Source organism: Tricharina praecox (assembly GCF_024521635.1).
Source record: "Tricharina praecox strain CBS 144465 chromosome Unknown BZA05scaffold_27, whole genome shotgun sequence".
In the NCBI taxonomy this organism is placed as follows: Eukaryota; Fungi; Ascomycota; class Pezizomycetes; order Pezizales; family Pyronemataceae; genus Tricharina; species Tricharina praecox.
In genome coordinates, this window is record NW_026250429.1 from 67,971 (window position 1) to 93,870 (window position 25,900).

At 54.2% G+C, this 25,900-nt stretch overlaps 8 protein-coding genes across 8 annotated transcripts; 5 read left to right on the forward strand and 3 right to left on the reverse strand.

The window, feature by feature from the left end:
• Window positions 1-610: 610 nt before the first annotated feature.
• BZA05DRAFT_421406 (uncharacterized protein) lies at window positions 611-1,880 on the reverse strand (the record flags this gene model as incomplete). The annotated part of the gene is made up of 7 exons (XM_051485716.1): window positions 611-790; window positions 847-1,005; window positions 1,069-1,312; window positions 1,372-1,421; window positions 1,534-1,599; window positions 1,642-1,731; window positions 1,767-1,880. The coding sequence occupies 7 exons, from the start codon at window positions 1,878-1,880 to the stop codon at window positions 611-613; spliced, it is 903 nt and encodes a 300-aa protein (XP_051336287.1).
• Window positions 1,881-4,978: 3,098 nt separating this feature from the next.
• On the forward strand, window positions 4,979-6,227 carry BZA05DRAFT_378076 (SGNH hydrolase-type esterase domain-containing protein). The gene is made up of 4 exons (XM_051481848.1): window positions 4,979-5,307; window positions 5,378-5,539; window positions 5,597-5,888; window positions 5,943-6,227. Exons 1-4 carry the CDS (start codon window positions 5,186-5,188, stop codon window positions 6,138-6,140), a joined length of 774 nt encoding a protein of 257 aa, XP_051336288.1. The 5' UTR covers window positions 4,979-5,185; the 3' UTR covers window positions 6,141-6,227.
• Window positions 6,228-8,449: 2,222 nt separating this feature from the next.
• BZA05DRAFT_358039 (WSC domain-containing protein) lies at window positions 8,450-9,283 on the forward strand. Its single transcript, XM_051481441.1, has 3 exons — window positions 8,450-8,595; window positions 8,666-9,113; window positions 9,179-9,283. Exons 1-3 carry the CDS (start codon window positions 8,483-8,485, stop codon window positions 9,218-9,220), a joined length of 603 nt encoding a protein of 200 aa, XP_051336289.1. The 5' UTR covers window positions 8,450-8,482; the 3' UTR covers window positions 9,221-9,283.
• Window positions 9,284-10,578: 1,295 nt separating this feature from the next.
• Window positions 10,579-11,861, reverse strand: BZA05DRAFT_147787 (uncharacterized protein). Its single transcript, XM_051478972.1, has 3 exons — window positions 11,410-11,861; window positions 11,245-11,344; window positions 10,579-11,183 (listed from the first exon to the last, which is right to left on the reverse strand). The coding sequence occupies exons 1-3, from the start codon at window positions 11,710-11,712 to the stop codon at window positions 10,954-10,956; spliced, it is 633 nt and encodes a 210-aa protein (XP_051336290.1). The 5' UTR covers window positions 11,713-11,861; the 3' UTR covers window positions 10,579-10,953.
• BZA05DRAFT_147790 (uncharacterized protein) lies at window positions 11,830-14,276 on the reverse strand. Its single transcript, XM_051478973.1, has 2 exons — window positions 12,628-14,276; window positions 11,830-12,552 (listed from the first exon to the last, which is right to left on the reverse strand). The coding sequence occupies exons 1-2, from the start codon at window positions 14,012-14,014 to the stop codon at window positions 11,948-11,950; spliced, it is 1,992 nt and encodes a 663-aa protein (XP_051336291.1). The 5' UTR covers window positions 14,015-14,276; the 3' UTR covers window positions 11,830-11,947.
• Window positions 14,277-16,268: 1,992 nt separating this feature from the next.
• On the forward strand, window positions 16,269-17,747 carry BZA05DRAFT_147826 (protein-tyrosine phosphatase-like protein). Its single transcript, XM_051478974.1, has 2 exons — window positions 16,269-17,024; window positions 17,085-17,747. Exons 1-2 carry the CDS (start codon window positions 16,723-16,725, stop codon window positions 17,602-17,604), a joined length of 822 nt encoding a protein of 273 aa, XP_051336292.1. The 5' UTR covers window positions 16,269-16,722; the 3' UTR covers window positions 17,605-17,747.
• Window positions 17,748-18,450: 703 nt separating this feature from the next.
• Window positions 18,451-19,447, forward strand: BZA05DRAFT_421411 (uncharacterized protein; the record flags this gene model as incomplete). Its single annotated transcript, XM_051485717.1, has 4 exons — window positions 18,451-18,465; window positions 18,774-18,800; window positions 18,857-18,927; window positions 19,063-19,447. The coding sequence occupies 4 exons, from the start codon at window positions 18,451-18,453 to the stop codon at window positions 19,445-19,447; spliced, it is 498 nt and encodes a 165-aa protein (XP_051336293.1).
• A 3,800-nt stretch (window positions 19,448-23,247) lies between these two features.
• Window positions 23,248-24,399, forward strand: BZA05DRAFT_459103 (uncharacterized protein; the record flags this gene model as incomplete). The annotated part of the gene is made up of 4 exons (XM_051487626.1): window positions 23,248-23,298; window positions 23,790-23,994; window positions 24,055-24,117; window positions 24,194-24,399. 4 exons carry the CDS (start codon window positions 23,248-23,250, stop codon window positions 24,397-24,399), a joined length of 525 nt encoding a protein of 174 aa, XP_051336294.1.
• Window positions 24,400-25,900: the final 1,501 nt, after the last annotated feature.

Here is a 25,900-nt window from a genome sequence, read left to right on the forward strand (position 1 = left end):
AGCACGAAGATTGCATGGTGGGTTACCAGCGCATACTTCTTGAAGTCGTGGGTACAACGGAGGATATGCTGGTCATACGCAAACAACATGGTATGGAGGAGTTTCGCGTCTAGTATCAAGTCATGAGTTGGCTATATCTCTCACTGATGTAGGGCTAACCAACCGAAAGCTGTTGCAAATGCAATCTGAATACCGGCTATGCTAAAAAGACCGACGACCGGCAACACTAGAGCGGTAAAGGATTCACCTGCTGTCAAATTAGCCATGTTACAGAGCGTCACGCTGCAGTTCTCCCGACAAAGCAACGTGGAAAAGACAATTCAATCTCATACCCCTTAGCTCTGCCAATGTTCTCCACCTCTGGTCATGAATGACTAAACGTGGCTACTTCGACTGCTTGTTGACAAGTAACAGCACTAATGATGGGGTGGGTAATCTTTGGTAATCGACCTGATACTGGGCAAATCTATGCGAACATTAGTTGTACAGCGATGGCTAGACTCGCCCGCGACATATAGTTGCAGACACTGGTACGCAACTGCGGGCAGTATTTCAAACGTGTCCACATGACTGGCGAGTAGAGGTTCGTCGCGGAGAACACAGACAACACCTATTTTTGAAACACGATGTGTTCGTCCTTCATAACCCACGTCCGCTCACCCGAAACCGAGCCTGGCTTTAGTGTTGAGTTTTTCGATTCGGACTCCCAGATCTGTAGCTGCTTGTCGTTGTCGAGAGTGGGAATTCCGAGAATTTGGGCCTCGACATATCCGAATTCATCTTTGATAGCCTACGTTGGGCGGTAGTGCATTGGGTTTTTGGGTGAGAATAGGTGTCGAAACTCACCTCGGTTAGATGTAGAACATCGTATCGCACGGTGGTTTCGATGTAGACCAGCTGAGGGTGCACAGTGATGATGTCCGTCAGGATCCACGAAGCCTTCAACAGGTTGACATATGCCTCCTTTGGCACAGTATCGATTGCGGTACGAAAATCCGTATGCGCCTGCGCCGCCAACTATCAGTCACTTTGTCGGTTAGGATACAGCGGAGCATTGCAGCCTCTTACTCTTAGTATCCACCACCTGCCAGTAGTGATACAGTCTTCGATGCCGATTGCCGTCCAGCGCTGCGAAGTCAGGGCCGCCTCCATACACTTTTGGCTGAATTCAATCCTCACCGTACTATCCGCTAACGACGAAGCCACAGGGAGAGATACGTTTCCTGTGTCGGCTCGCTTGAGGAACATCTGGATCTCCTGGACACCAGCGTCGATGGATTGGGTGGTGACCTCCAGGCGTTGGAGCGACGATCTAAATGCGCAGTTCATCAACACGTTCTGGAGGGCGCACTCCGGTTGGGGTCACCGTACTGCCGAGCGCAGGTGAGAAGCAAAGCCAGTAGGCCATTGTGGTAGGAAAGCTGGAGCGAACAATCGATCAGTACATGTGAGGAAGCGCTGGTAAAACCAGATTCGACAGTGACCGAGGCATCCCACCTTGTTCCGCAAGCCATCCACGTCCCTCGCACTCACTGCCCATTTGAACTGACCCCAACCTTTTTTCATACTGCTCCGAGAAACGTTGCCTAGATTGCGATGCTTGTTGAAAAAATCGGCCAGATCACTCAGGGTCTTTTTTACCTGCTCCAACAGATCCTTCACCATCCGTAGACGCTCTTCCCCGGCTCGCACCGGAACGGACGTCGGATCTTTGCATTCGTCTTCGAAAAGCTTCATGTCGCATGCAGGGTCTTCAACTCGTCAACCAGCATCCGGAATTCCTGGGGAGCTCCCCGGGCGATCAGGAAGCAGTCGCGGTAAAGGCGCCAAGTCAGCTCGCCGGCCGCAATGAAGTCTCCGACACCGAGTCCGAATGCCATTTCGCGTGTTCCGTTGAGGTGTTTGAATTTTCTTGATGCTGGAATTGTGATGATCGTTGTGGGAGAAGCGATCACCGCTCCAAAAGCGGGGACGACACATTTTCAGCCTCAGAGCCTGCCAGCCAATCGCGACTGCATGCTCGTTTGAAACCCGCTGTCTGGGCGCCTATCGGCACATCGCTGCAGATAAGACCCGCACCACGCGAAAGCTTCATCACCTCTTCTGGAGCCGTCTGAGGTGAGTCCGGGCATCTCCGTCCCCCGCGCTACCTGTGAAGGAAGAGAACTCCAGGCCGTGGAAACGAGGCGGGTAAAGGCTTACTGCACGAGGATGAGGGAAAACCGGGGACGAAGATTAGCTAGATAAGAAGGTTGAGGCTGGAGAAAGTCAGGTAAATACATATCGATTAGGTTTCTCTCAAGGCTACGCGAAGAAGTTTGACTGTCCCATGTGGCGAAGCCCCATCGTGGCGCAGCCATAGTGGCGTTGAGTGCGTTCTGAGAGGGAGATCTGAGCTCCGGGGCACCAACCGGGGGCTTTAGGTACGTACAGTACTAGCCCTTTTTACACCAAAAATGGTCATTTTCAACCACCGATACAACAACCACAACGTATCGAAAAAAATCAGAGACCATCGGGAGACCTCTATAACTACACCGAAAACGATATGGAACTCCTCATGGGGTTCTGAATTGTTGTTGTGGAGCAATACCACACGGGAGAAAAGTTGTTGGTTGCCAAGTAGCTTTTTGTATGGGAGCCCCATACAAAATGTAATGTCACTTATCAACTCCTGCACAATACAACGTCGTACAGCCCCAATCCGTGATGAAAGTCGTCAAAGTTTTTATTGATGAAGCAGCTTGTGATTCTAATGCTTCTGTGAAAGAAACGATTTTTTTCGACCGGGTGGATGGTATGTTTGGGTTGCATGAAAATGGGAACTTTTGTATAAAACGGGCTTTGTCCAATCCTTTTTGTCATAGTACTTTAGGATCTGCCAAAATACGTCCGACCGACCGTTGGAAGGAGACTAAAAATAAGAAGAAGAAGCTTTCTAATATGGACAAGATGATGGTCGTGAACTCGAGCTCTCTCGCCTAAGCTCTCGTAGTGGCACCGTACCAAGCTGCCAAGGCGCACTACGGCCAAGCCTCCTATTCCCGTGGGCCGTCGTGTTGCGCCTGACCTGGTCCCCACGCACACCTGGTATGCTATCTAATCTAACATCGGATCTGATCTTCTCTTATCGCATCTCGCGGATGTATGTACCACGAAAAGAATTCCGGAAATAAATCGCGTCAGTAAAGTTCTGCGCAATTCTGAACGGAATGAAACGTCTGTTTCGGTTCTCGATTGTCATGTGGACTAAACAGATCAGACCCAACGGTTCTCGCAGCCGTGCGTTAGTCAGCTAATCGTGCGGGCTTTTTGTCTGTCGACTAGACTACCTGACGTAGACTGTAGAAGCACCAGTGGAGCTTCCAGAATCCAGGCCTAGAGACGTATCTTCAGACCGCATCACGCAATCGGTGAATGCCTCATCCAGTACGTAGGACTGTCGCTTGCGAACCACAAGCGAGATTCCCAGCAGACGGTACACCCACGACTTCATATGTAACAGAAATGACTGCCACCCGAAAGTTCTTCGTTTTGGGTGTCGCCATTGATGGAAGACCGGTGGACGGAACGACTTCAGTCTCCCCCCCATCCCCCCCCCCCCCCCCCCCCCCCAGGCTCCGATGCCATCCATAGTTCCTGGCTTCCAACGGGGCGAACCAGCTCCGTCCCGGCCATAGGTAGTCGTATTTATGCACCTAGAACTCGACGACCACCTGCGCCAACAGGTGTCAGGCACCACCGGAGTTTACCGTTGAAAATCAATTTAAAGATGCGGGGTTACATACGAGGTAAGCAGTAGGCTCCACGTTTCAGTCCTTATGTAAACACTAGGTAGGTAGGGATACTGCCAAGTTGCGAGATCGTCAGGCAGGCAGGCCATGGGGAAGAGGATGGTTTAGCCGATTTTAGTCTGAATCTGACCTCTCCCGAACTCCGTGACTGGGGATGACGTTTCGACGGGTATTTTAACCGGACTCAGCTGCCATCCCATCCAATCCCATCGAAGATTCGAGGGGGCCGGATTGCCGGGAAGTCCTTGTGGAATCACGGAAAAAGTCGTCGCGAGAGAGAGAGAGAGAAAGTTCTGCAAGCTGCCACCGAGACTCTAGAGCCTCTTCTTGGAATGAAATGAAGTCGCTCATCCGGCGAACATGATCCTTTCACCCGGCGGAAGCCCGTTGACGAGAGAGTATGAGTGAGACTTAAAAGCTTAATTTGTAGTATGTCGTTCACAGCTCGCTCTCTTTTTTGGCTATTCTGCATCGGATTTCGGGCCGAACCACACACCGATGCCGACCAGTCCGAGGAAACTGTTCTATACACAACCACAACCTCAACTTCAGTTTTGAACTACCTTTTATCTAGTAGTATACTGTATATTAATCGTGTACTCGCGTCATACATAGCTATCTGTGTAGTAGCCGGGAAGACCTTCGCCGAGATCTTGGAGACGCAGTCAAAGTCAACCTAGCAATTCGTACATATGCTACGCATCCCTGCTTGCCTGTCACAGTCAGACCCCCCCCCCCCCCCCCCCCTCACGTGTCCGAGGCCACAACCGATGCGGGGCGGTAATTTTACTACAGTGGGTGGTTTATATTGCGGGCTATACCTACATTAGTTCCGGGTGTCATTCTCCCGGAGACGATGCACCCCGGACAAGACCAGATGGCCAGATCATGGTGACATGGTCCTGCAGAATCGGGAGATACTTATGTGATACCGAGAACCGTGCGCATCTCGAATATGGATGGAATGTATGGGATGTGTGGGGAAATACATTGACAGCTGTAGGGTACAGTAGGGTAGGCTGTAGTTAGCGTACGTAGGCTGTAACTACAGTGTAGCGTCTACAGGCTGGAGCGTACTAGCACGGTATGTAGGCTGTAGCGTCTACAGGCACCGCACTGCACGCCCTTCATATATTCGATTCCCCACAAAATTTACCGATGTTGCAATTTGCGACGTAGGTACACTCAGGAATCACCGGCCGCGATGCCGATGCCGACTGCTCGGCCTTACAGGGTGCAGCATTTGCCATTCGATTTGCTTCGTATAAAGACCATCGTCCTTCGCACTCTGCTTATACCAGTATCCCACTGCCCTTCACAAGCTTTTCAGCTCCGAACGTACATACTCACCACCTCACTCACTCGAAGTCACCGCCACAGCCACCGCCACAATGGTCCAAATCTCCGTCCTTCTTTCCGCCGCTCTGACGCTGCTGCCGCTGGCTTCATGCGCCAAGATCCTCCTCGCCGGTGATTCCACCATGGCCCAGTCGTCGTCGGCTACTCAGCAGGGGTCAGTTCCAGGACAGCACCCCCTCCCCCAATCACATCACATCACTAACCACTAATGTGTTTCGCAACAGATGGGGAACCCCCTTCGCGCAGTACATGAACATCGAAGTAGTCAACCTAGCGCGCGGCGGGCGGTCCGCACGGTCCTACACACGTGAGGGGCTATTCGACGCCTTGGTAACGCAGATCGTAGCGGGCGACTACGTCGTGATCGAGTTCGGGCACAACGACGGGTACGTATCCCCCTCCCCACCCCCCATTGCTTCCTCGCCTCTCTAACACTCCCTCAGGGGCAGCACCTCAACCTCCGAGCGCGCCCCTGTCGGCGGCACGGGCACGGACACGGAAACGGTCACGCTGGCCGATGGCACCGTCGAGGTGGTGCAGACGTTCGTGACGTACGAGCGGAACATGGTCGCCAAGGTCCTGGCCAAGGGCGGGATTCCGATTATTTCCAGCCAGACGCCCAATGGCGATGCGTGGAACACTGCGCTCACTGCGATCGGCACACCACCGAGGTTTGTCGGCTATGCCGAGGTCGCCGCCGCTCAGAGCGGCGCCGTCTATATGGATCATTGGAAGGTGAGTAGTGTGTGCGGGAGTGCGGAATCATCGGTGTGACTGACAGTATTGCAGTGGACTGCTATTGCCTACGAGGACCTGGGTTACAGCGCCGTCTACCCCACCCTGTTCCCCCAGGACCATACCCACACCAACCCCGCCGGCGCCGACGTCGTCGCCAAGGCGTTCGTCAACGGCCTCAAGTGCATCAGCCACCCGCTCGCGTCGCTACTGACGACAGCGGGCAATGCGATCCCGAAGGTGTGCTCATAGTCGGGTCTTGTAGAATGTATGATGTGGAACAAAATGTATGATGTATTGTATCGAGTTGGGGGAAATGGGGAGGGGGAGAGATGTGGCATTGTGCGAAAATGAATTATCGTCAAAAAAAACACTCTGATTTCTGCTTTGTCCCGTGAGGGACAAGTTTCATTCATTCCCGATTGCGCTCGCCCGGTGTGGACTTCCATTTATGTCTCCACTGCACCGTACCGGTGCACGGGAGAGCACAGCGGCCGACCGACTCGGAGGCCCGTTTCCGCCAATTTCCGCCGGTTGACGGTCTCTCCGGGGAAGGTGAAACTTCAAAGTGTGGGCAGCTCGACTGCTCGCCCCCAGCGAGTTTTCCTTTGCTTTGTTTTTTGTTTTCCGAAAAAAGACAAATGGTTCGATCCCTTGCCTTTACTTTCGTCTGCGGAGGGTGGAGGTGATCCATGACCCATCACGCGGAGGGTCCCTACTGCTGCGATGTTTTCGTTCCCGAGATCAGGAGAGTGGACATGCGACTCACGATATCGAAGCGTTTTGCCTGTGGGGTGAGATGGCGCCCTGCAGTGACGTGCAGAGCAGTAGCCGGCCAACTTGACCTGATGCGGTACTTACCTCTCTGTTGCGGAGTGCGTCAAGCGTGAGGTGCTTAGTGAATACTGAAGGGGGAAAACGGTCGGCAGACCGCGGAGGGTGCTTGTTATATAGATTATGATTCATAGATCTGTGGCTAGTCGGTACTTCCAACATAGACTTGGTCGTACGCGGGATTCCCAAGCGCACTGATAGTGAGTACAGAGCTCGAGTACGTAGATAGGTCGGCCATTATCGGTAGTCCGTGACCCCCAACCTTACCAGCGCAGTGCTGTTTCGGTAATCGTGCTAATTCCACACCTCGACGCAGTCCAGAAATAACGGTTGATGGTATTGCCGGGATGTTGGATGTATGCAGGGCCGCGGCGGAAGCATGGGCGCTCACATCGGACTGTGGCCGCTTTCGTCCACGATTCGAGTTTCGATTGGAGTAGGTAATCAGGTAGGCATATCCGGCAAAGCGTGTGTTGCTCGCCACGTCTACATGCCTGCTCCGAGTCCGCCGTTATGTGTCTCATGCGCGTCTGGCAGCCGAAGCGGTGACACCACACCACACACCACACCCCACACACCGTCGCACCCAGCCGTCCCGTCCCGTCCGAAGAATGAACACTGCCCCTCGGTAGCTATCCGACCGACCGTTGGTCGCAATAATCTGCAGGTTCCCTTCCCCCGCCCTCCCCCGCCCTTACCTGACTCCCGAGTCTCAGATCTCTCGCCCGGATTCGGGAGTGCCCTTGCTGAATCCCGCAGTCTGACACATGTACTACGGTCATCGTGAGCGGTGGGCATCAATAAGCTGATTCATTCTAGGCCTATAACTGAGTGCATATATAGGTATACGGCTTCAACTCTGCCCCAGATGCACGGCAACGGTAGCGAATGGATTGAGTCCTTCCTTGCTCTAGCCGCGGATATACGGCCGCCATAAGTGTGTGTGTAGGAGGTCGGAGGACCTTCGTCGTGATGGATCATTGCTGTGAAGATTCAGGTTGCGAGTCTCCTTCAAGCCGAAGGTGTTACGGTTAGTCCTGAATACGGTACATGTGTACATGCGCTAAAATCGAGTCTCAGCACCCCCGACCCGGCTGTTCTACGTAACCTAACCTGGGCACTTCGTCTCTACATCATACACGAACACATTCCGTCCAGCTGCTGGAGTCCCTCCAACCGGCTCCCCACCCGATGCAACCGTCACACAACCACCCAGAACCAGTCTTGACTCTTCACTCGAGGTTTCTGCTTCCCGTCGGCGGGGCACATAGCATACCTAGCGATATTGTTTGCCGCAAACGTCACTTTGCTCGTCTTCGGATGATCACCGCTACGCTACGCTTCCGGTAGTTGCATATCGCTGGTGGGATGGAATCCATAGACGAACGACTTTGGTGAAGTTGAACAGTTGAACGGATCGGCTGCTGGCTGGCTTGGATGTTGGGATATTGAAGGGATAACTGAACTGAACGGAGGTATCACCTGCGTATGTAGCAGTGGATACTGATGGCCCTTCCGTATTTAAAGACGGATCTTTCCTCCCATTTCCTTCTATCCAGACAAGCTTCAGGCCTCACTCGCCTTGCCATCTTCTCTATCGATTCGACCTTCAAACCCCAACTTTACAACAAACCATGGCGCCTCCTTCCGCTCTCATTCTCGGGTTCCTCGCGATCGCCGGCCTTGCCAATGCGCAGGACCCATACCCGATCACCTCATTCCCTCCCTGGAACTACACCGGCTGCGCCAACGAGCCGGCGATGGGGCGCGCCCTCGACGGCGCCTCTACCGCGGGAAACATGACGGCGCAGGCGTGTCTCGATTACTGCACCATGGCCGACTTTGGTCTCGCCGGTCTAGAATATGGCAACGAGTAACCCTCCACCCTCCGCCCCCCCCCCCCCCCCCCCCTTCCCTTCCGTTCCCCATACCAACACCTCTAGATGCTTCTGCGGCAACACCCTGAAGGGCAACTCGACGTACGGCCAAACGGGCTGCGACCTTCCCTGCAGCGGCGACAGCTCGCAAGTCTGCGGCGGCGCGAACCGCTTGACGGTGTATAGCAATAGCGCGTTCGTCCCCCCCTCCAACGCGCCCAAAGTCGGGGTGTTCGCGCTGCAGGGCTGCTTTACCGAGGGCAAGACCGAGCGCTTGCTGTCGGGATACTCCTTCGCCAGCGCGAACATGACGGTCGACGTTTGCGTCGACACCTGCCAGAGCCTGGCGTACGTCTACGCCGGTGTCGAGTATAGCACTGAGTGCTACTGCGCGGATACTCTGAGTAATCAGACCACCCAGGCACCCCCGATGGACTGCGAGTTTAAGTGCGGCGGAAATAAGAAGCAGTTCTGTGGTGGCGCTGATCGCGTGCTGCTTTATGCTAGGAACGAGGTGCGAGCAGATTTGTGTATCCCCCCATAAGTGAGACGACCGCTAACTTGTCCCTTCCTTTCTAGACTGCGCCCACCCGTCGCCGCAGACTGAACAGGCTGCACTGAGAGGCTGCAGAGCTACCGTTCCTGGCACAGTGCACATGGGCTCATAGAATGGGGATGGCGAATGAGGGGAGCAGAATTAGGCTCTAGAGTCGGTTTCTCCGGTGGAGTAGTTGAAGTTTTACAGTTATGCAATAAATTCTCTGGCCAGAATACGGGTGTCTTCGTCGCGGGACATGAAATATAACGCATGCGCTAAACTCGATTTGGTATTCCGAGTGACAATCATGGGTTTTCTGGAGGGGAGCTGAGAACAGCCGCTCCGGACTTATGTGTTCGAACACTAATCTATCGTGGCCCTGGGATACACAGGTGCAAATTTCTGAGTAGATGTGCCAATATCGTCACAAAGTATTCGAACTTCATCATTGAGTAGACTCGGTAGATCATCCCTAATTGCGCTAGACCATAGGCGGACAAATGAGTGATACGATATGCCCAGGATGTAACCGGTGACCACCCTGTCAGGCTATTACGAGGTACATAACTACCGCAGTTACCAGTAGAGCAGATGCCAGATGGGAGGACTATGATGAAACAAAACACGACCGCGGGCAACTTCCCGCAGGGGCACCCTCAGCAAGACCCCTTGTTCCGACTCCCGACTCCCGCGATCGCGGGTGTCTGCACCACCGCGTGGAAGCCCTCGCCGAGGGGGCCATAAAAGTTCCGACTCCCCTATTGTTTCATGTGGCCGCACGCGTGCTCCCAATGAACGAACAAAGCCCAGTGCCCAATACTGACGAGACCCGCGCTGGGAATCGATATCCTTCATGCTCCCTCCTTGGTACCTAGATACCTATGTAGAGTGGGGTATATAGTTTATGACTGTGACCGAGGAGGACGACGGAGGTATCCGAGTAGCCATGTTTCGCGCGCACTTGCGCCCCCCCTACCCCCATAGTTAATTACCAATTACCAGTTACCACTAGAAATCTACACACATTCGCCGCAAAGCGTGGCGATGCGTGGCGGTGTCTGAGTGGGCGCGCGCGCCACAGTGCCTAACGTGGCGGTCGGAGTGCATGTGCGCCCCGCCAGCACGACTTATTCCTGCGTCGCGCGGGGAGTGGCATTCACCAATGGATGCATACACAGGTACATATCAAGGCGACCATCCACGACGCAGTGCGCCCCTAAGTGCGAGTGTCAATCCACGGTGAGTCGGTGACGATGGCAGCAGCCAATCGGTACTTGTATCGTTCATACTTGTGCTGCGTGCATCGGCGTCGGCGGATGTGGCCGAGCTGAGCATGCATGGGACTGGACGGGCGGGACTGCACGGATCGCGCGCGATCGGGATTCGGGACATCTCGATTCTCATGAACGCTGGAGAAACCGTTGCACTCACATCACTTCCGAGCCCATCGACATGCTACTCATTACTGTCATCCGTCATCCATCCCGTCCTCTGGAATTATTGCTAAGCTGAAAACTTAAAGCCCGCCATCGAAACTCGCTAAATCCCATATCCGAATAGCACTCCGTAGTTTCGTCCCTTCCATCATATCCAGTGACAAAGAAAACTCATCCGATCGTAAACACATCCGCCATACTATTCCTCGAACATCCACTGCCGACCCGACCCGATCCGGCCATCCCATCCCATCCAGACGCCCGACTCCAAATCCGAAACCGAAAACTCCAAAAGCCTCCTCCGCATCCCGTTGAAATCCGTACTTTACCGACCATTCCCATCGCTACAGCTTGATACTCCCCGCCAAAAGCTGCAACAACTATATTCCCCACCACCCGTTAGCTCCCCGCCATCCAATCCGATCTGATGCTTCAAGAGAACTCACCCAAGTATTCAACTGCCCCCTACTCTGCGCCTCGCCGAGTGCCCAGTCCAGCGACTCATCGGTCGAAAACAGTAGATCGTTCACCTCCTCGTCTTCCTCGAGGCTGCGGACAAAGCTCTTGGCTTTGGAGGAGGTGCCGACGCGGGCGATGTGGAAGACGACGGCTACAAGAAGGTAAGGGGTTAATAATGAAACATTGGGGGACAGGGAGACGGGGGGTGTTACAGGATGGGCCGTAGCTACTTCTGCCGCAGGAGTGCTTCGATAACTCGTTCTTTGTCGCGAGAATGGCATTCTTGAGCATGTCCTCGTCTTCTCCGCTCGGCTATCGCACAGGCATCAGCGGCGGGCTCCAATCTATGATCACACCCCCGAACGCGCAGAAAATACCTCGCCATCCGTCACAATGATAACAACGACGGGCCTATCCAGCTCCCCTCGCCTGGCCCTATCCAGTATGAGCGGCTGAATAACCTTCGTGACGAGCCTGGTGCCCAGCTGCGTCCCCCCCTTAGGCACCACCGTATCGAGACACGTCTCAACCTGCTCCTCTGTAACAATCCCATCGAAGCCCCCGTCATTTGTAGCATTAACAAACCTGATCTTGATTCCACGGGGATTATAAGCGCCAGCAATCCGTGCGATGCGTCTCACCACCGTGCGGAGCGTACCATACCGCTCCTCGATGTTCATCGACCCCGAGTCGTCGCAGAACACGATCACGTCGTAGAGGCCGATAAGCGCCAGGTCCGGCAGCGCCCATCGAGAGAGCTCGAGAGCCTCGCAGATCCCGGGTGCACGTGCTCCGCGAGCGCAGTCCGCGGCGGCTTTGCGTGCTATCTGGCGAGGGTGAGGGTTGGTGGATGGGAATAGTGCCTGCAGGTGAGAGCGCGAGATGAAGGAGGTGAGGGTGGCGTAGTGATCCGCTTCAGTCTGTGGGAGGGGACTGTCTTCGCGGTAGGTGAAGGTTGGCCGTGTTATCAATACGGCGGATGAGGCCACGGCGGTCGTCGTCGTGTCGGTTGTGTGGTAGGCGTGCCGTCGTTGGATGCCCGGCCCGGTGCAGTGCCTCCGCGGCGAGTTTTTTGACGTCGAATAGCATGTATTCGGTCCTGGAGCGTGGATCGGCGGCCTGCGCCTGTTGGCGGGTGAGTCCGGGGTTCCGGTGGGCAGTAGTGGTGGTGGTGGTATCAGGAGGAGTGGGAGTAGTAAGCGTTACTTGCGCTGTCGCAACTGCTGCGCCTTTGGTCTCAGCTCCCGTAGATGTCGCTTTATTTTTTTGTTTTTTTGTAGATTTCGCCCGTCGCCGTCGGGCCTCGGACGAAACTTCCGTCCGCGATGCTTCTCCATTCGATTTCGAGTCTGCGCGCGACATTCCCACACTCCCCTTGCTAGCCGATCCCGCCGCCGCCTTCTTCCGCGTCTTCGCCGCCGCCGGACGTGGCTTCTGCATGCCATCGATGTAGGCATCATCGGACGACACGACGTACTCCTTGTCAGTATCGTCGTCCGGGTTGTGGTAGTTCGGGTCGACTGTTCTCGTGAGACGTTAGTGGTGTTGTCGAGCGGCGGGGAAAGGAACAGGGGTGAGAAGGCAAACTTACGTACCGTCTTCAAGGAGGATCGGCTTCTTTCTGGCTGACCTGCGCCGGAGGACGTCGCCATTGGACCCTGTGGCTTCGGCGGCATTCACGGCAGAAGAACGATGACCTCCTCCCCTCGAAGACCTATGACTGGCGGACTTTGACCGCGAAAGCTTGCTGGTCGCAGCAGCACTCCTCCTATCCCCCCCATCATGATCGTCGTCGTCGTCGTGGTCGAGCATGTTGACCATGTTCGCACGGGGATCCATGGCATCACTCTTACTCCTGTGCCGATGACCGCCATGTTTCCGTTCGCCACTGCTACCGCCCCGGCTGCTTTCGTGGCCAACCATTGTGGCGACACCGGCCGTGATTTCGGAGACTTCACCCTTGCTCCGATGCCGATGCGCCGCGTCCTTCCTCGAGTTGCGTCTCCCCGCGCCCATCCCACCGCTATGTTCCGTGTCGTGATCGAGCATGTTGACCATCCCCGCGCGCACGTCGTTTCCGTTCCCGTTCTGCCCGCCGATAGCGTACCCGGCCGCCGCCTCGTCGGTCCTGGTCCTGTAGCGCGACGACTTCGGTCGCTCCACCACTACCACCTCCTCGCGGCCAGCGCCGTGATTCCGTTTCCCGAGCATATTGACGATTCTCCCCTTCAAAATCCCCGCGCGCGAATCCTGCTCCGTGGTAACATTGCCGTTGACAGCCCTCGGCCTATACTCAGTCTCCAGATCCCTCCTATTCGCCGCGGTCGCCGCACTCGCGCGCCCAGACGACGCCCTCCTCTCCTCAGTGCGATACCCGCTATCGTCATGACTTCCCCTTCTTGCCGTCGAATGCCGTTTCTCTCCAAGATGACTCTCTCCATACCCCAGATGCGAGTTCGCCGCGCTAACCTTCGCACGCCGGTGCTGCGAGTCCGTCGACGTCGTGAACCCTGTAACCCCGCTCAGCGCGCGCTCGGCGGCCGCGCGGCCATCCACGTTACTCCCACTCCTGCGGCGCGCTCTCTTCTCCGCGCGCGCACGCTCGCTGACACTCAAATCCGTCGCAGCGGCGCCGGCTGTGGCGCCATCCACCCCCGAGCGCGACCGGCGGTGGCTGTGGCTGTGGGAATGGCTGCTGCGAATGCGTCCGTCGGCGTCCGCGCCGACTGAGCGCGACCGACTGCGCTTCTCGGGGTTGTAGGAATGGCGCCGGTGAGTGCTGGTTTGGCTGCGGCGCGCGGAGACGCTGGAGGCGCCGGTGTCGCGCGCGATCCGCACGCGCGTGTTGCGGTGGTGCTTCAGTGACTTCGGTTTGCGCGTGCGCGATTTCGAGCGTGAGCGGGGGGGAGAGGCGGCGTCTTCGAGGATCTTCCGCCGGTCGCAGCAGCACGACCAGAGGTGCGCGAAGGGGATGCAGCACATCGTAGAGGAGGCGGCGATGCGGTGTAGAGGGCGCGACGAGTAAGGAACTGGGTCTTCACTTCACTGAAAAGCGGGGACAGGTTCGAGTGGGCGAGGGGAACAAAGGGAGTATATCTATCAGTGCGTACTATAGTGAGGGGGCCAATGTGAGGGTGGGGGGGGAGGGGCTGGGACCGAAGCGGCAAGTGCAAGTAAGAATCCCACGGCGCGATGAAATGCGATGGCTGGAGCCTACTCCGTCGAGGAAAAAAAAGGAAAGCCAGATTAGATTTGCGGTGGGAAAAAGGAAATCATGCTGCGGGCGCCGGGGCGGAGGAGGGTAGGCAAACGCCCAATACATAATGAACCCGAACGGGGATGGTGATTGGACTGGTTCGTGGGGCTGCGGACATGAAGCTGAGACAGACCGTGTGGGCCAAACGAATGCAGCGAACCAACGGACAAGACGATAGGATTGGCGGGCAGAGGAGATGCAGGTGCTGCCCGAGTTCAGTGCCTGCGGGAGGGGATGATGGATATGGGAGTTCACGAGAGACGGTACGATAGACTCGAGAGTGCTTGCATCCGATGACGAGAGACTACATATCGATACCAGCACGAACGGAGGGTGCGCAATAGAGGCGAAGTCCAGTCTCCAGATAATCTGCTTGTTGGTCCTGACAGTCTCAGTATAGTATCAAGTACTACGTACTCGCACAGCATCCCTGACAATGATTGGTGAAGTGTGGGAAGTGAGGGGCAAGCGCGAGCGACATGTGCTTCTGAAGCAGTGGAGTGGAGTGGAGTAATGGGGACTGTTGGGTAGTACCCAGTACATAGTGGCTGGCCCCGTCTCTCAGAGTCAGACGGTCATGTCAAAGACTCCGAGACTCAGAGTAATTGCCCTTCCTTTTGATTCCTCGGCCCCCGCCCACGAACGAAAACTATCCTCCTTTCGGAAAGTTCCCTCCTCTCGCTCCTCGCCTCGTGCGCGCGGACTCTGCATCCTTATCAGCCACTGCAGACTTCTGCAGCCATATGCGCATGCAAACGCGGCGTTCGACGATCACCGGGCGACGGCGACATGGGGCGTGGGCATGGCGCACCGTAGGGAGCTGCGACTAACTAGTATGATTGGGGACGTCTGGATCCTTTGACGTTCGGTTAGTTAACAACAACCAAATTTTTAAGAAGAGCTCTGTACAGCGATAGAGAAGAGGCAGGAGATGATTTACACAGCGCTCTATCTTTTTTTTAGGGTATGGTTGGGTGGCAACCAAAATCCAAAATAAATAGACGAAAAATGATTTAGTATGGGGAGGCCCCGGGAATGGCCAGGGGCAAGGCTGCTGCAGCCCAGTCTTAGCATGGCTGAGTTCCCGATGAGGACGTCTTGGCAACAAACATGGTGGCTAATTGCCCTGATAAAGAATATTATGTACATAGTAAATGGAAATAATTACGAACAAATTTACTACAATTTTGACTTATCACTAACCTGTCGATGAGCTTTGTATATCTGCGCCTTAGATACCAGGCAAGAGCTGGCCGGAAAATTCTGATTTTCGGTCCCTGTGGGGCTGTGGAGCGCTGGAGCTCTGGAGTGGGCTGCGGAAGCCCGGTCAACGGCGTCGGGCCAGTCGAACGATGGGACTGATGGAATGAGCGCGTTCGTGTGATTCAGTGGAGTGTTTGATCGCAGGAAACGGGCAGGAATTGGCCGAGAAATCGTAATTTTTGGTCCCGGCGGGGCTATGGAGCTCTGGAGCAGGCTATGGACGCCCCATCAATGGCGACAGACTGGTGGAACACTGATGGAATCAGCGCACTCGTGCGGTCCAGAGATGTATTTTATTGAAGAAAACTGGCAAGAACCGGCTGCGATATTGTAATTTTCGCTCCCGCCGGGGCCAGTTGGCTACCGACGCCCCGTCAACGGCGACAGACCGGTGGAACTATCGAACTGATAGAAGGAGCGCAATAGTGCAGTCCAGAGGAGTGTTTTATGGAAGAAAACGGCCATGAACTGGCCGCGATATTGTGAATTTCGTTCCCGGCGGGGCCGTTTGGCTGCCGACGCCTGGAAGTTTTTAATTTTAATAAATGCTAATGTATTACCGCATTTGGATTTTAATTTCCCCGATCCAAATGTCCACTTACTCCGGCACTAGATGTCCCCAAGCATGGCGACCACAGCAGAGTGGCTTGAAACTAGGTACGAATTAGTAGTGACCGGGAGGAAAATAGAGAAGAATCCGGACGCACGAGTCGCGGTGGTTGGCTCAGTGGGCAACCATCTCGGATTCCCGTACCGCATCGGTAGCCGGGGGACATCCACACATTCGTCCGACTGTTCGACGCTTGATCGAATACACGCTCGGAGGATCCATGAGTGGAGCGGCCGGAAATAGGCACAGTTAAGGGGAGATGGCTGAACTCCGCAATCCGATCGATCTCGATCTTGTGGGAGACGAGCTCGACCGACGACAAAATAAAACTTGCTTCCGTAACTACCAGTATCGTCTCGTATCTCATCCCGGCAGAAAGATGGGCCTTGCGCTGACTGAGAACCTGGTGACAAAAGCCCCGGCAGATTCGGTACGGCGAATGCTATCCGATGACGCCGCCGTCGTACGTCGTACCGTACCCCGCTCATTCATGTATTCCGCAGCGCGTCCTCGAGACTCGAGAGTCGATAGTCGAGATCAGCAGCTTCACGCACAAGAAAAATGGATCCCACGCTACCTCCCTGGACGCCCCTCCCCTCAATCCGCAACCTCCGCGACGCTGGCGGATACGCGACGACTACGCCAGGCACCTCCGTTCGCCGGGGACTCTTGTACCGCTCTGCGGCGCCCCAACAGCTCACCGGCGACGGTGTAGCGACCTTCACCGCGCTCGGGATAAAAGCCGTCTTTGATCTGCGCTCGCCCAAGGAAATCCTCGACCATCCGGCCATGCCGCCGCTGGATTACCTTCCGGACGTTACATATACTCCGATAGCGGTATTTGCCGGGGGCTGGAGTCCCGAGTAGGTACCCCCTGCCGCTCGAAGCGTGCTTTTCTGTTGCAGCGGCTGATTCTGGTGCAGAGCAATGCTGTTGCGGTACCAGGACTACCTCTCCGGCACGCCGCTGGGCAATTACATCCACATCCTGCGCGCGCTGCCGGGCGCAATGAAGCCCGTGATCGCGCACATCCTTGCCGCCCCCGCCGCCCCGGTGCTGATTCACTGCTCGGCGGGCAAAGACCGTACGGGCGTGATGATCGCGCTGCTGCTCTCGCTCGCGGGCATGCCCGACCAGGCCGTCGCGGAGGAGTATGCTCTCACGCAGGTGGCCATGAGCGTCATGATGCAGACGATGGGTACCAGAGTTAGGGAAATGGGCGTTTTTAAGACGGTCGAGGCGCAGGGGTTGGCCGTGAGTGATGAAATGGTATGGAATTTGTTGAGTGCAAGGCCGGAGACTATGCTGGGCTTGTTGGGCGTCGTTAGAGAGGAGTCCGGTGGCGTTGAGGAGTGGTTCGTGAAGGAGTGTGGGATGGCGCCGGATGAGGTTGACAGGTTGAAGGCGGCTTTGAGCGTGGAGGATGATGGAGTCGCGAACTGAAAATACAACGCTTCGCTATATGTGGGAATATCGTATGTTTATCATGCCGGGCCAAGTGGATGAGCTCAGGAACGCTCGCTCACTGACAAAGGAAAAATCTCATCGCAACCACTAGTCAGATCGTTCTCACTGCAAATCTGGGTTATACTATACATCGTGATTCCTGATAACGATTCCCATGCATACGTTCGTTTCAGGATAGGGGAGTGACGTAGCCCTGAAAGGGAGACGGCGAAAATGAAAGATGATAGGGAAGTTGACGTTGTATTCACCACTGAGGGGCCAGCTAATATGACTCTCCTCCGCTGGCTGCATACAACGTTCAGTGCTACCCGATCCGGCTAGTCCGGCTATCACGACCGTTCGGATGCATCGATGATTGATCCGACTACTCATCCTCCTATTTTATGTGATTATGTATCTATCCTACATGTGCCCCTCTCATGATGGTGGCAGACGCTAACTCGCCGATTAGATTACAAAGGAAACTTGGCGCAGACAAACAGCGAGCGAGTGCAGTGCAGTGAACCTATTTAGATCGACAGTCAAACACAATTGTAGAAAAGAAGTAATGAAATAAAATAGAACCGGTATAGTTGCTTCGCTATGAGCTGGCTTCACTGTATCACCAAGTAGCAAACATCATCGACGCACAGCTACAGACCGAAAGCGACAGAGCATCAATTACGATCGTAGCCAGGAAATGGAAACTTGATTACGAGGGCATGACAGAAATTGATCGTCCGCCGCGGTCTTCTTCAGCACCATATGATCTCGCGCGATTAAGCCAACCTACCCGATTAATCTACAGTTCCGCTTTAGTTTTTAGAAGCATTATTCGTGACGATGCCTAAAGATCGAGTGAGTCTGTATGAATCACGATGTGGTGAAAACTAGTGACATCGTCGCCAACCAAACACGCCCGATTAAGCCAAACCCTACTTAGATTGACCAACACTTCCGCATTAGTCGGGGCACAACACTGATGAGTCTCGGCGGCAAGTATTTAACACTCAGACGAACACCACCATTCCTTCTACTTTCTTCACCCACGACCAGCAGACGACAACCACAGCGACCACCACAGCGACAACGACAGCGACCACGACAGCGACCACCACATCGACGACTACAGCGATAACCGCAGCGACAACCACAGTTGTGCATAGGCAACCCCTCAGCGAAAAGGATCAAATGTAAGTACTACACAACACTCCGCAAGACGGTAGCTAAAGCGAATAAAATCCGCCAGCGTTTCCACGCGGACTCCCGCTCGTCGCTGTACTGCGCTGGCACCCTCACACCACCAGGACGATCAATACAGTGCGTTCACTGTCGCTCCACATCACCAACAACATCGAACAAGTACGCTTTGCACTGTGCAGTCGCCTCAATCCGCATGCCTTTCCCCCTTCACCATCAGTTGTGACGTGAGCCTAGTTGTTGACTTTCCTCCAGCTCCATCATCATCGATAAGATGTCAACTATTCCTAACAACCTCCTCATCACTTGCACGTGCGAGGCAAGCATCCGCTGCAAGCTTGTCCGTCGCCGCGGTACCGCCACGCAGGGGCTTCTGCTCAATATCTGTAACCACTACGTCTACGGCAAGTGTGCGTACAAGTGGGCGCAACATCGTCAAGAGAAGAACGCCAAGGCCGGTAAGCTGCCCTGCGGGTGCAGCTACCAAGTCTCCGTCAAGAACCTGGACCGTCTCGCCATCGATCTTACTGCTCGCTTCGGTCCTGAAGCTGTCCAGCAGGCCGCCGCTACTCAGGCTGCCGCTGTCGCCGCTGCGGAGGAGGTCATGAACCGCAAGAATGAGTCCCCGGCTGAGAAGTAGTTGCTTGGTGGTGATACGAGTGCGATAAAATGGGTGTGTTTAGGAGATAGGCGTCTACTGGTCTGGTTTAAATGGGTGTGCTTGGGACTTGAAAAAAAGATAGGCGTCGGGTTTGATTGATAGAATACTCGGTGGCTTTACTTTGAGACTCGAAAAAAAAGATAGGCGTCCGGTTTGGCTGATAGATTACTCGGTGGCTTTGCTTTGATTCTTTTTTGCCGCTTTTCCAGTAATTCTTCGTAATTGTGATCGTGATTCATCTCGCCACTTTCCGCACCAACTCCCCCGCTCTACCGTTTCATTGCATGATTCTTCCGATCGCTTTCTGACATTCGGAGAAACTTGACTCTAACCGTAAACAGTATAACGTTTTCGTCACCCACGAGTGATACTACTAGCACTCCCATGTTCTCCAGCGAAGTCCACCCAGCTCACGGCGCTTATTCTAGTCGCCCACCCCAGCCTTAATACCCAGCTCTAGCTACCTCTGTAGAAGCCTAATAAATCGTGTGTCTTTTCTACCACTCGAGACTACCGGCTCATACGACCTGACGAAACCAATACCGCCACCGCTCGAGAGCCCACTCATAGGCAGTTCACGTTTATCTCGTTTAAACCGAGTGGTACAGTAGTCGGTTCGAAAATGGGCGAGCGGATGACTAACGTAGCGGCTCGCGGGCCGCTTGTGAATGTGGACAGAAGCGATTAAGCGAGCGAAGCCGTGGCGGTGGCGGTGGAGAATTCACTTGGGACTTCCGAGTCCGCACTGTCTCTCAGCAGTTTTAAACCACATGGCACACTACGCACGTTTTTACTGATACAACACGCCAGAATCCACTGCTACAAAACGCCCGATATTTCCCCTCCACCCAAATAAACTGGCCTTAGCCGCAAGCTGGGATTAAATCTTTCATCGTTGCCAAGGTAAATGTTGTGTGGTTTTGGTGTGGCGGTGGCTGGAGGTGGTGCCTGAAGAGGGGCCACTGCTGCAACACAGCAACCGCTGTGGTAATGGTATCGAGATATTGCCCGCAATGTTCTACATAGACCAGTCCAGACCGTATTTGGGAATGGACGGGTCAGGTCGGGATATATCACGACCAAACGTTTTCGTCTGGTCGGGCCTGTCAGATAGACACGTTTGAATGGGTACTAGACACGTTGCTCTTTACAATCGCCTATGCGAGACTAGATCCTCCTCGCGTAGGGCGCCCAAGATCTCCGCGACTTTACTCACATCCTGTTTAGTCGCCGCGATCATCCCATCCTTCTGCCCGGTTTTCAGGCACTCGGCAGCCTCTAGTACATTATTCCCCTTACGACACTTGATCGCACAGGACTAGATTCTCAAGCAGACCTCTGGAAGAACCGGATGGATGTACTATAATTCCGTCATTGTGTCGGGGCGGACTGGGCTGGACTGGACTTTGTAGAACACTGGCCGAATATGAGTTTATTATAACTGTTGCCTCGCGACACGCTGTGAAAAATTCAAATTCAGTGATGATGCAGTCATCTGCGATAAAATTGAAAGAAACAAAAACAATAAAATGGAAAGAAAGAAAAACAAACTGCATCCTCGACAGCCTCCTCGTCGTCACCGTCCTCACCACCCTCCACCCCTTCATACTCATTTTATTTCTCGTCCATCACCTCCATCTGCTTTGCCTCGTCATCCTCTTCCGAATTCGACATCAACTTCTTGATAGTGGTTTAACCGATAGGATCACTTGATACGGATCTGTTCGGAGGAGGTGAGAGCCCAATTGATCAAGGCTTTCAACACGGCGTGCTGTTGATGTCCAGAGGCTGGAGAGCGTTCGCGAACCCCGTGGGTGCTCCCTCTCCAGCCTCCTGATAATGGCATCTATGTTATCTTCTAGAAAATTGCCGTGACTATTGGAACCGGTTTTCGCGTCTTCCTCCAAGTATTCGGAAGAGGGAGGGCAGCACCTAGGTGCTCCCTGTCCAGCCTCCTGATTATTTAGTCGATATCCTCCAGAAAATCGCCGTGACCATTGGAACCTGTATTAGCCGCTTCCTCTGAGTCTTCGGAGGAGGGAGAAAGAGGAAGGGACGGGGATGGAAGTGTCCTCGTCCGAGGAGTATTCCTCGGATGATTGACCTTCCAACCCCGCTCCTCTTCCATCAATTCCCCCTCCTCTGCGCCACCCTAGTGGCTTTGCGGCCTCAGCCCCTGGGGGGTACCTACTGCACTTTCGGCAGCGTCAAGTAATCCTTCCTGGCGCAGGTAGACGATGGCGCCGCCGGTCGGATCAAGCGACATCAAACGTGCAGCTTCGTCCAGCTGTTCGCCGCAGTCGCAGCGCGCGGACCACGCGATCTCGCCCGTGTAACATTCAGAATGAATGCGGACCAATGGGATGTTCTTTTGCTGCTGTTCGCCATCACTAGCCGGAATTCCCGGTAATCGGACGTGAGCTGGCGCACGACCGACCACCGGGAATGCCGGGAGGATTATTTCGAAGGGTGGTGGTGAAGGAGGGACGGTTGATGGGAGGTGGTGAGGGACGGGGTTGATGGGGGTAGGATGAAGGAGGATGATATCCATGTATCCAGGTGAGATCGAGTTGACTCGGATATTGTAACGTGCCCATTCCGCCGATGTTCACTAGCCGGTATTGCCAGGAGGATTATGTTGAAGGGGGTAGTTGAAAGAGGAAATTGATGGTGTAGTAGCGCTGTAGCAAGAAGAAAGAGATTTATCGAGAGGATGTTGATGGTGGAGGAAGAAGAAAGGTAGGAAGAAAGAGGATGTTGATGGTGGAAAGGGAAGAAGGAGGAGGGAGGGAGAGAGGAAGATGATGGTGGGGTAGGAAGAAGTGGGAGGGCACAACCCCGCGGGCAAAACCCTACACGCTGCTTGGCACTGCACCGTCGTTGAGGCTTTCGAGTAGTCAGCGTCCCTTTGAATTTTGAATAATCGGAATATTCACCTCAAAAGCACAACTTAGCCGACGCAAGAGTATACTACATCAGAAAATAAAATTTCTCCATAAGCGTAGTCGGCTACGTGTATAATATTTGCTGCGTTAGGTGCGTCGAGTAACAGGGGGGGGCCCATGGACGGATCTACTCCACCCCGTTCCGTGGGAATGACGTCGGGTGGGGTGTTCGTACGTTCGCTGGAACGATGTTAGGCAAAACATACGCAGAAATCGGAGGGAGTTTTGCATTCTTTATTGCTTGCATGTGGCCTATTTGGGCAATGGTAGTATCTACATCCCGTCCGCTCCAACAACTCTCCCCCAGCATCGCCCTTGACTGGCCCGTACCCTAGGTTCTTCGCTTGATTCGCCCTGCCTCGTCCTTGACAGACTGGTTCCCTCAAACGAGACGACATGACGCAGTTGAGAGAAAACCTAGGCGTCCAAGAAGATGCGCAAGTAAGATAGAGTCCGTCCTCTGTAGAGAGTATGGCAAGATGTTGCCTTCAGGCTTCATCCACAGTGATAGAGGCGTAGCAAATTCAATGCCGTAACTGCACTCAGCAATTAATCGTCTACGTTGTACGTACGTCACACAATGTAACGAGGTCACTACCAGCTACCCAGAAACATAGGCTGTCACGCGGGAACAGAGTACCGGTTGACAAAGTGATGTGTGTGCGTTGTTTCATGACCGAATACTAAGAATCTGCGCGCCGCGTATAGAGAGAGAGATATTCAGTATGTTTTGCATGCAGTGTTTCAAGACTCTGGCGAACCATCGTACTCTTTTCCTGCCCACCCTGACCGGCCTGCAACATGTGGCGCCGCGGTCTACCAAACAGGTTACAGATGACAAAGGGAATTGGGCCGACATATGTTTCGCACCAAGAACAGACAATCGTATGTGGTGGCTCCTCACGTCCGTGCACAGACGGAAGACTCTGTACTCTGCTGAGGTCTCTTGCTTTGCACCCGATGCTTCGCCTCACTGCTCCTTCTGCCCTGGGAACTCCAGGATCGGATCCCTGCACCGCTCATCGGCGAACAGATCACTCGATGTGCGCGAGATGACGCTAGCCTCGACGGCAGAAGCATGCCTCGAAAGCAGCGACGAGCATAGACTGCAGCGACACAAGCAGTCATGACGCTACGGCGATTCAATATCAAGCACCGTAGTGGGTTTTACCCTGAAAATTCCGCCGCACCCCTTGCCACCAGCTTCCTTTCCCTCCTTTATCATCCACCATCCACTTCCTCTCTCTCTCTCTCCTTTCTCACTACTTCCTCATCAACTTCCACTTTTTACCTCTCCCTCTCAATTACCTCTCCCTCTCAATTACCTCAACGTCAACTAGACGATCGGTGAAAGGACGGCACAACCATAAGACTAGTTCCGGCGCCTGTACAACGTCCTCGCCGAGTCGCCTTCGTCCTACAACTCACCCGTGATCGGTTCAGATTCGACGCAGGGTACCAACTTCGATGGGTTCATGAACCCTCAGAAGCGAAAGAACTGCCCCATCGGTATGGACAGGTCCGAGAGGAGTCCGTCGGTCGTGGGCGGCACCACGGTGCCCGAGCCCAACGTTAAAGTAGGTATATCCTGATCCATGGGGTGCAACCTGTATCTCGAAAACAGTGACTGACATCGTGTAGGACTCGCTGTTGGTTTTCCGACCAGTCCTCTTACCGAAGACGACGTGCAGATCGCCGTCGACAGTAAGAAAACGATGAAGAGGACAGCAGGGATAACGAAGTAGACAAGGATTACATCTCTCTAATGGCCGGCAAACAGCTTCGTACTTTTGCGCGCTAGCACGGAATCCCTCTCTCCAGGGACCTCACGCGCAGGGACCAGATCGAGCAAAAGATCTCGTGCTCGCTTCGAACTTTCAGAGCACTTTGCCCACGTTCCCCACTTTGCCCTCGCTCCCCACTTTGCCCTCGCTCCCCAGGGGCTATGTCGGCTGTCGCGGTGGGCAAGAGGCACTGTTCGCCTAGCAACGACAAAAATCGCAAGATTCTCAAAGGAACGAACACTACTGACACTGCTCCTTACTCTCCTAGATCCGCTGCGAATGCCCTGTCACCTACTGCTACTCGTCGTACCAGAAATACCCACTGATACCGCCTCCTGCCTCGATACCGCCTCCTCCCTCGGCACCGCCACCCTCGATATCGCCACCCTCTATAACGTCTCCTCCCTACATACTGTCTCCTCTCTCAATACTGCTACTCACCGATCGTCCATTCCGACTGCTTCTCACGCGGCTGGCACCACCGCGGATACTGTTAGATACAAGAGGTAGATAAACATATCAATAGTATTTGATACAGCAGCAACATCGTGAGCTGCGAGCTCTCTCCATACAGTCTTCATAAACCAGGAAATCTCTGCATCGATCTCTTCATGAGGTCGGGGTTCCGTCGCCTGTCGACCGTCTCCCGAGCTCAGATACTCCACTAGAGTACACTAGGGACATCGTCATCTCCGGACGTCCCATAATCTGACAGATACCATATCCTTCCCCTGTATCACGCTGGCCTTGAAGAGGAGCCTGTGCTGTTGTTTCTCGTTCATGTCTGGAAATGACTGGTGATTGGTCGTTTATACTAGAAATGTAGGCATTCACTCTATGCAATGGCTCCGGGACATTCCCAGCGTTACTAGAGTCAGGACTGCCTACACGCACCCAACGGATTTTTTTTTCTTCCTGTTGTGTGTATTTTCAACTGAGCTGAATATTTTGATGTTCGAAAAAGAAGTTCAACTGTAACGTAGGTAGGAAGACACGCATTGCAGCCGACTAATTACAGCGACTGCCAATACTGGTATAACTACTGAAGGGGAAAAAATCGTAAGGCGATGTGTATCACAGGAGAGAAAGCTCAGTCCAGCCAGAGTAAAAACAGGGCGGATTGCTTCGATCCTGTCCCCCGAAACATATGAACGGAGTGGGATTGAATTAACAGCTCTGGTCCCTCCGGACTACGTAGATAATAGGTGCCTCGATTCTCGGGCAGCGCCTTACGGGTGATTGCACAAAGAGCGAGTCACAACGCAAGCCTTGAAGACAGCGACAAGCCTCAGTAATTGAAGATCTCTCTCTCACAAGCCTCAGTAACGTGGCTACGCCAATTTAATTCCGCGCATCACGCAGTGTTTCACCCGCAGGGTTTAGCCGCCCACCCTTCCTCTCTTTCCCTCTCTTTCCTTTATAATCCACCACCATCCTCTTTCTACATACCGCTTCTTCATACTCCACCACCAACATCCTCTTCCCACCTCCCGCTTCTTCCTACACTTCTACTCTACCATCCACTTCGTCTCATTCCCTCCCGAAAGGTACCGCCCCAAGTCTCCCCACTTGGGAGGGGGGCGGGGGGGTTAATCAGACTCCGATGATGAGGACTCCGAGGAGGACTCAGAGATTATCTCTGCGTCGGCTCCAATGATGATGGGTGATGGGGATTGGTACTACCGAATGCAGTCGCCAAAGTG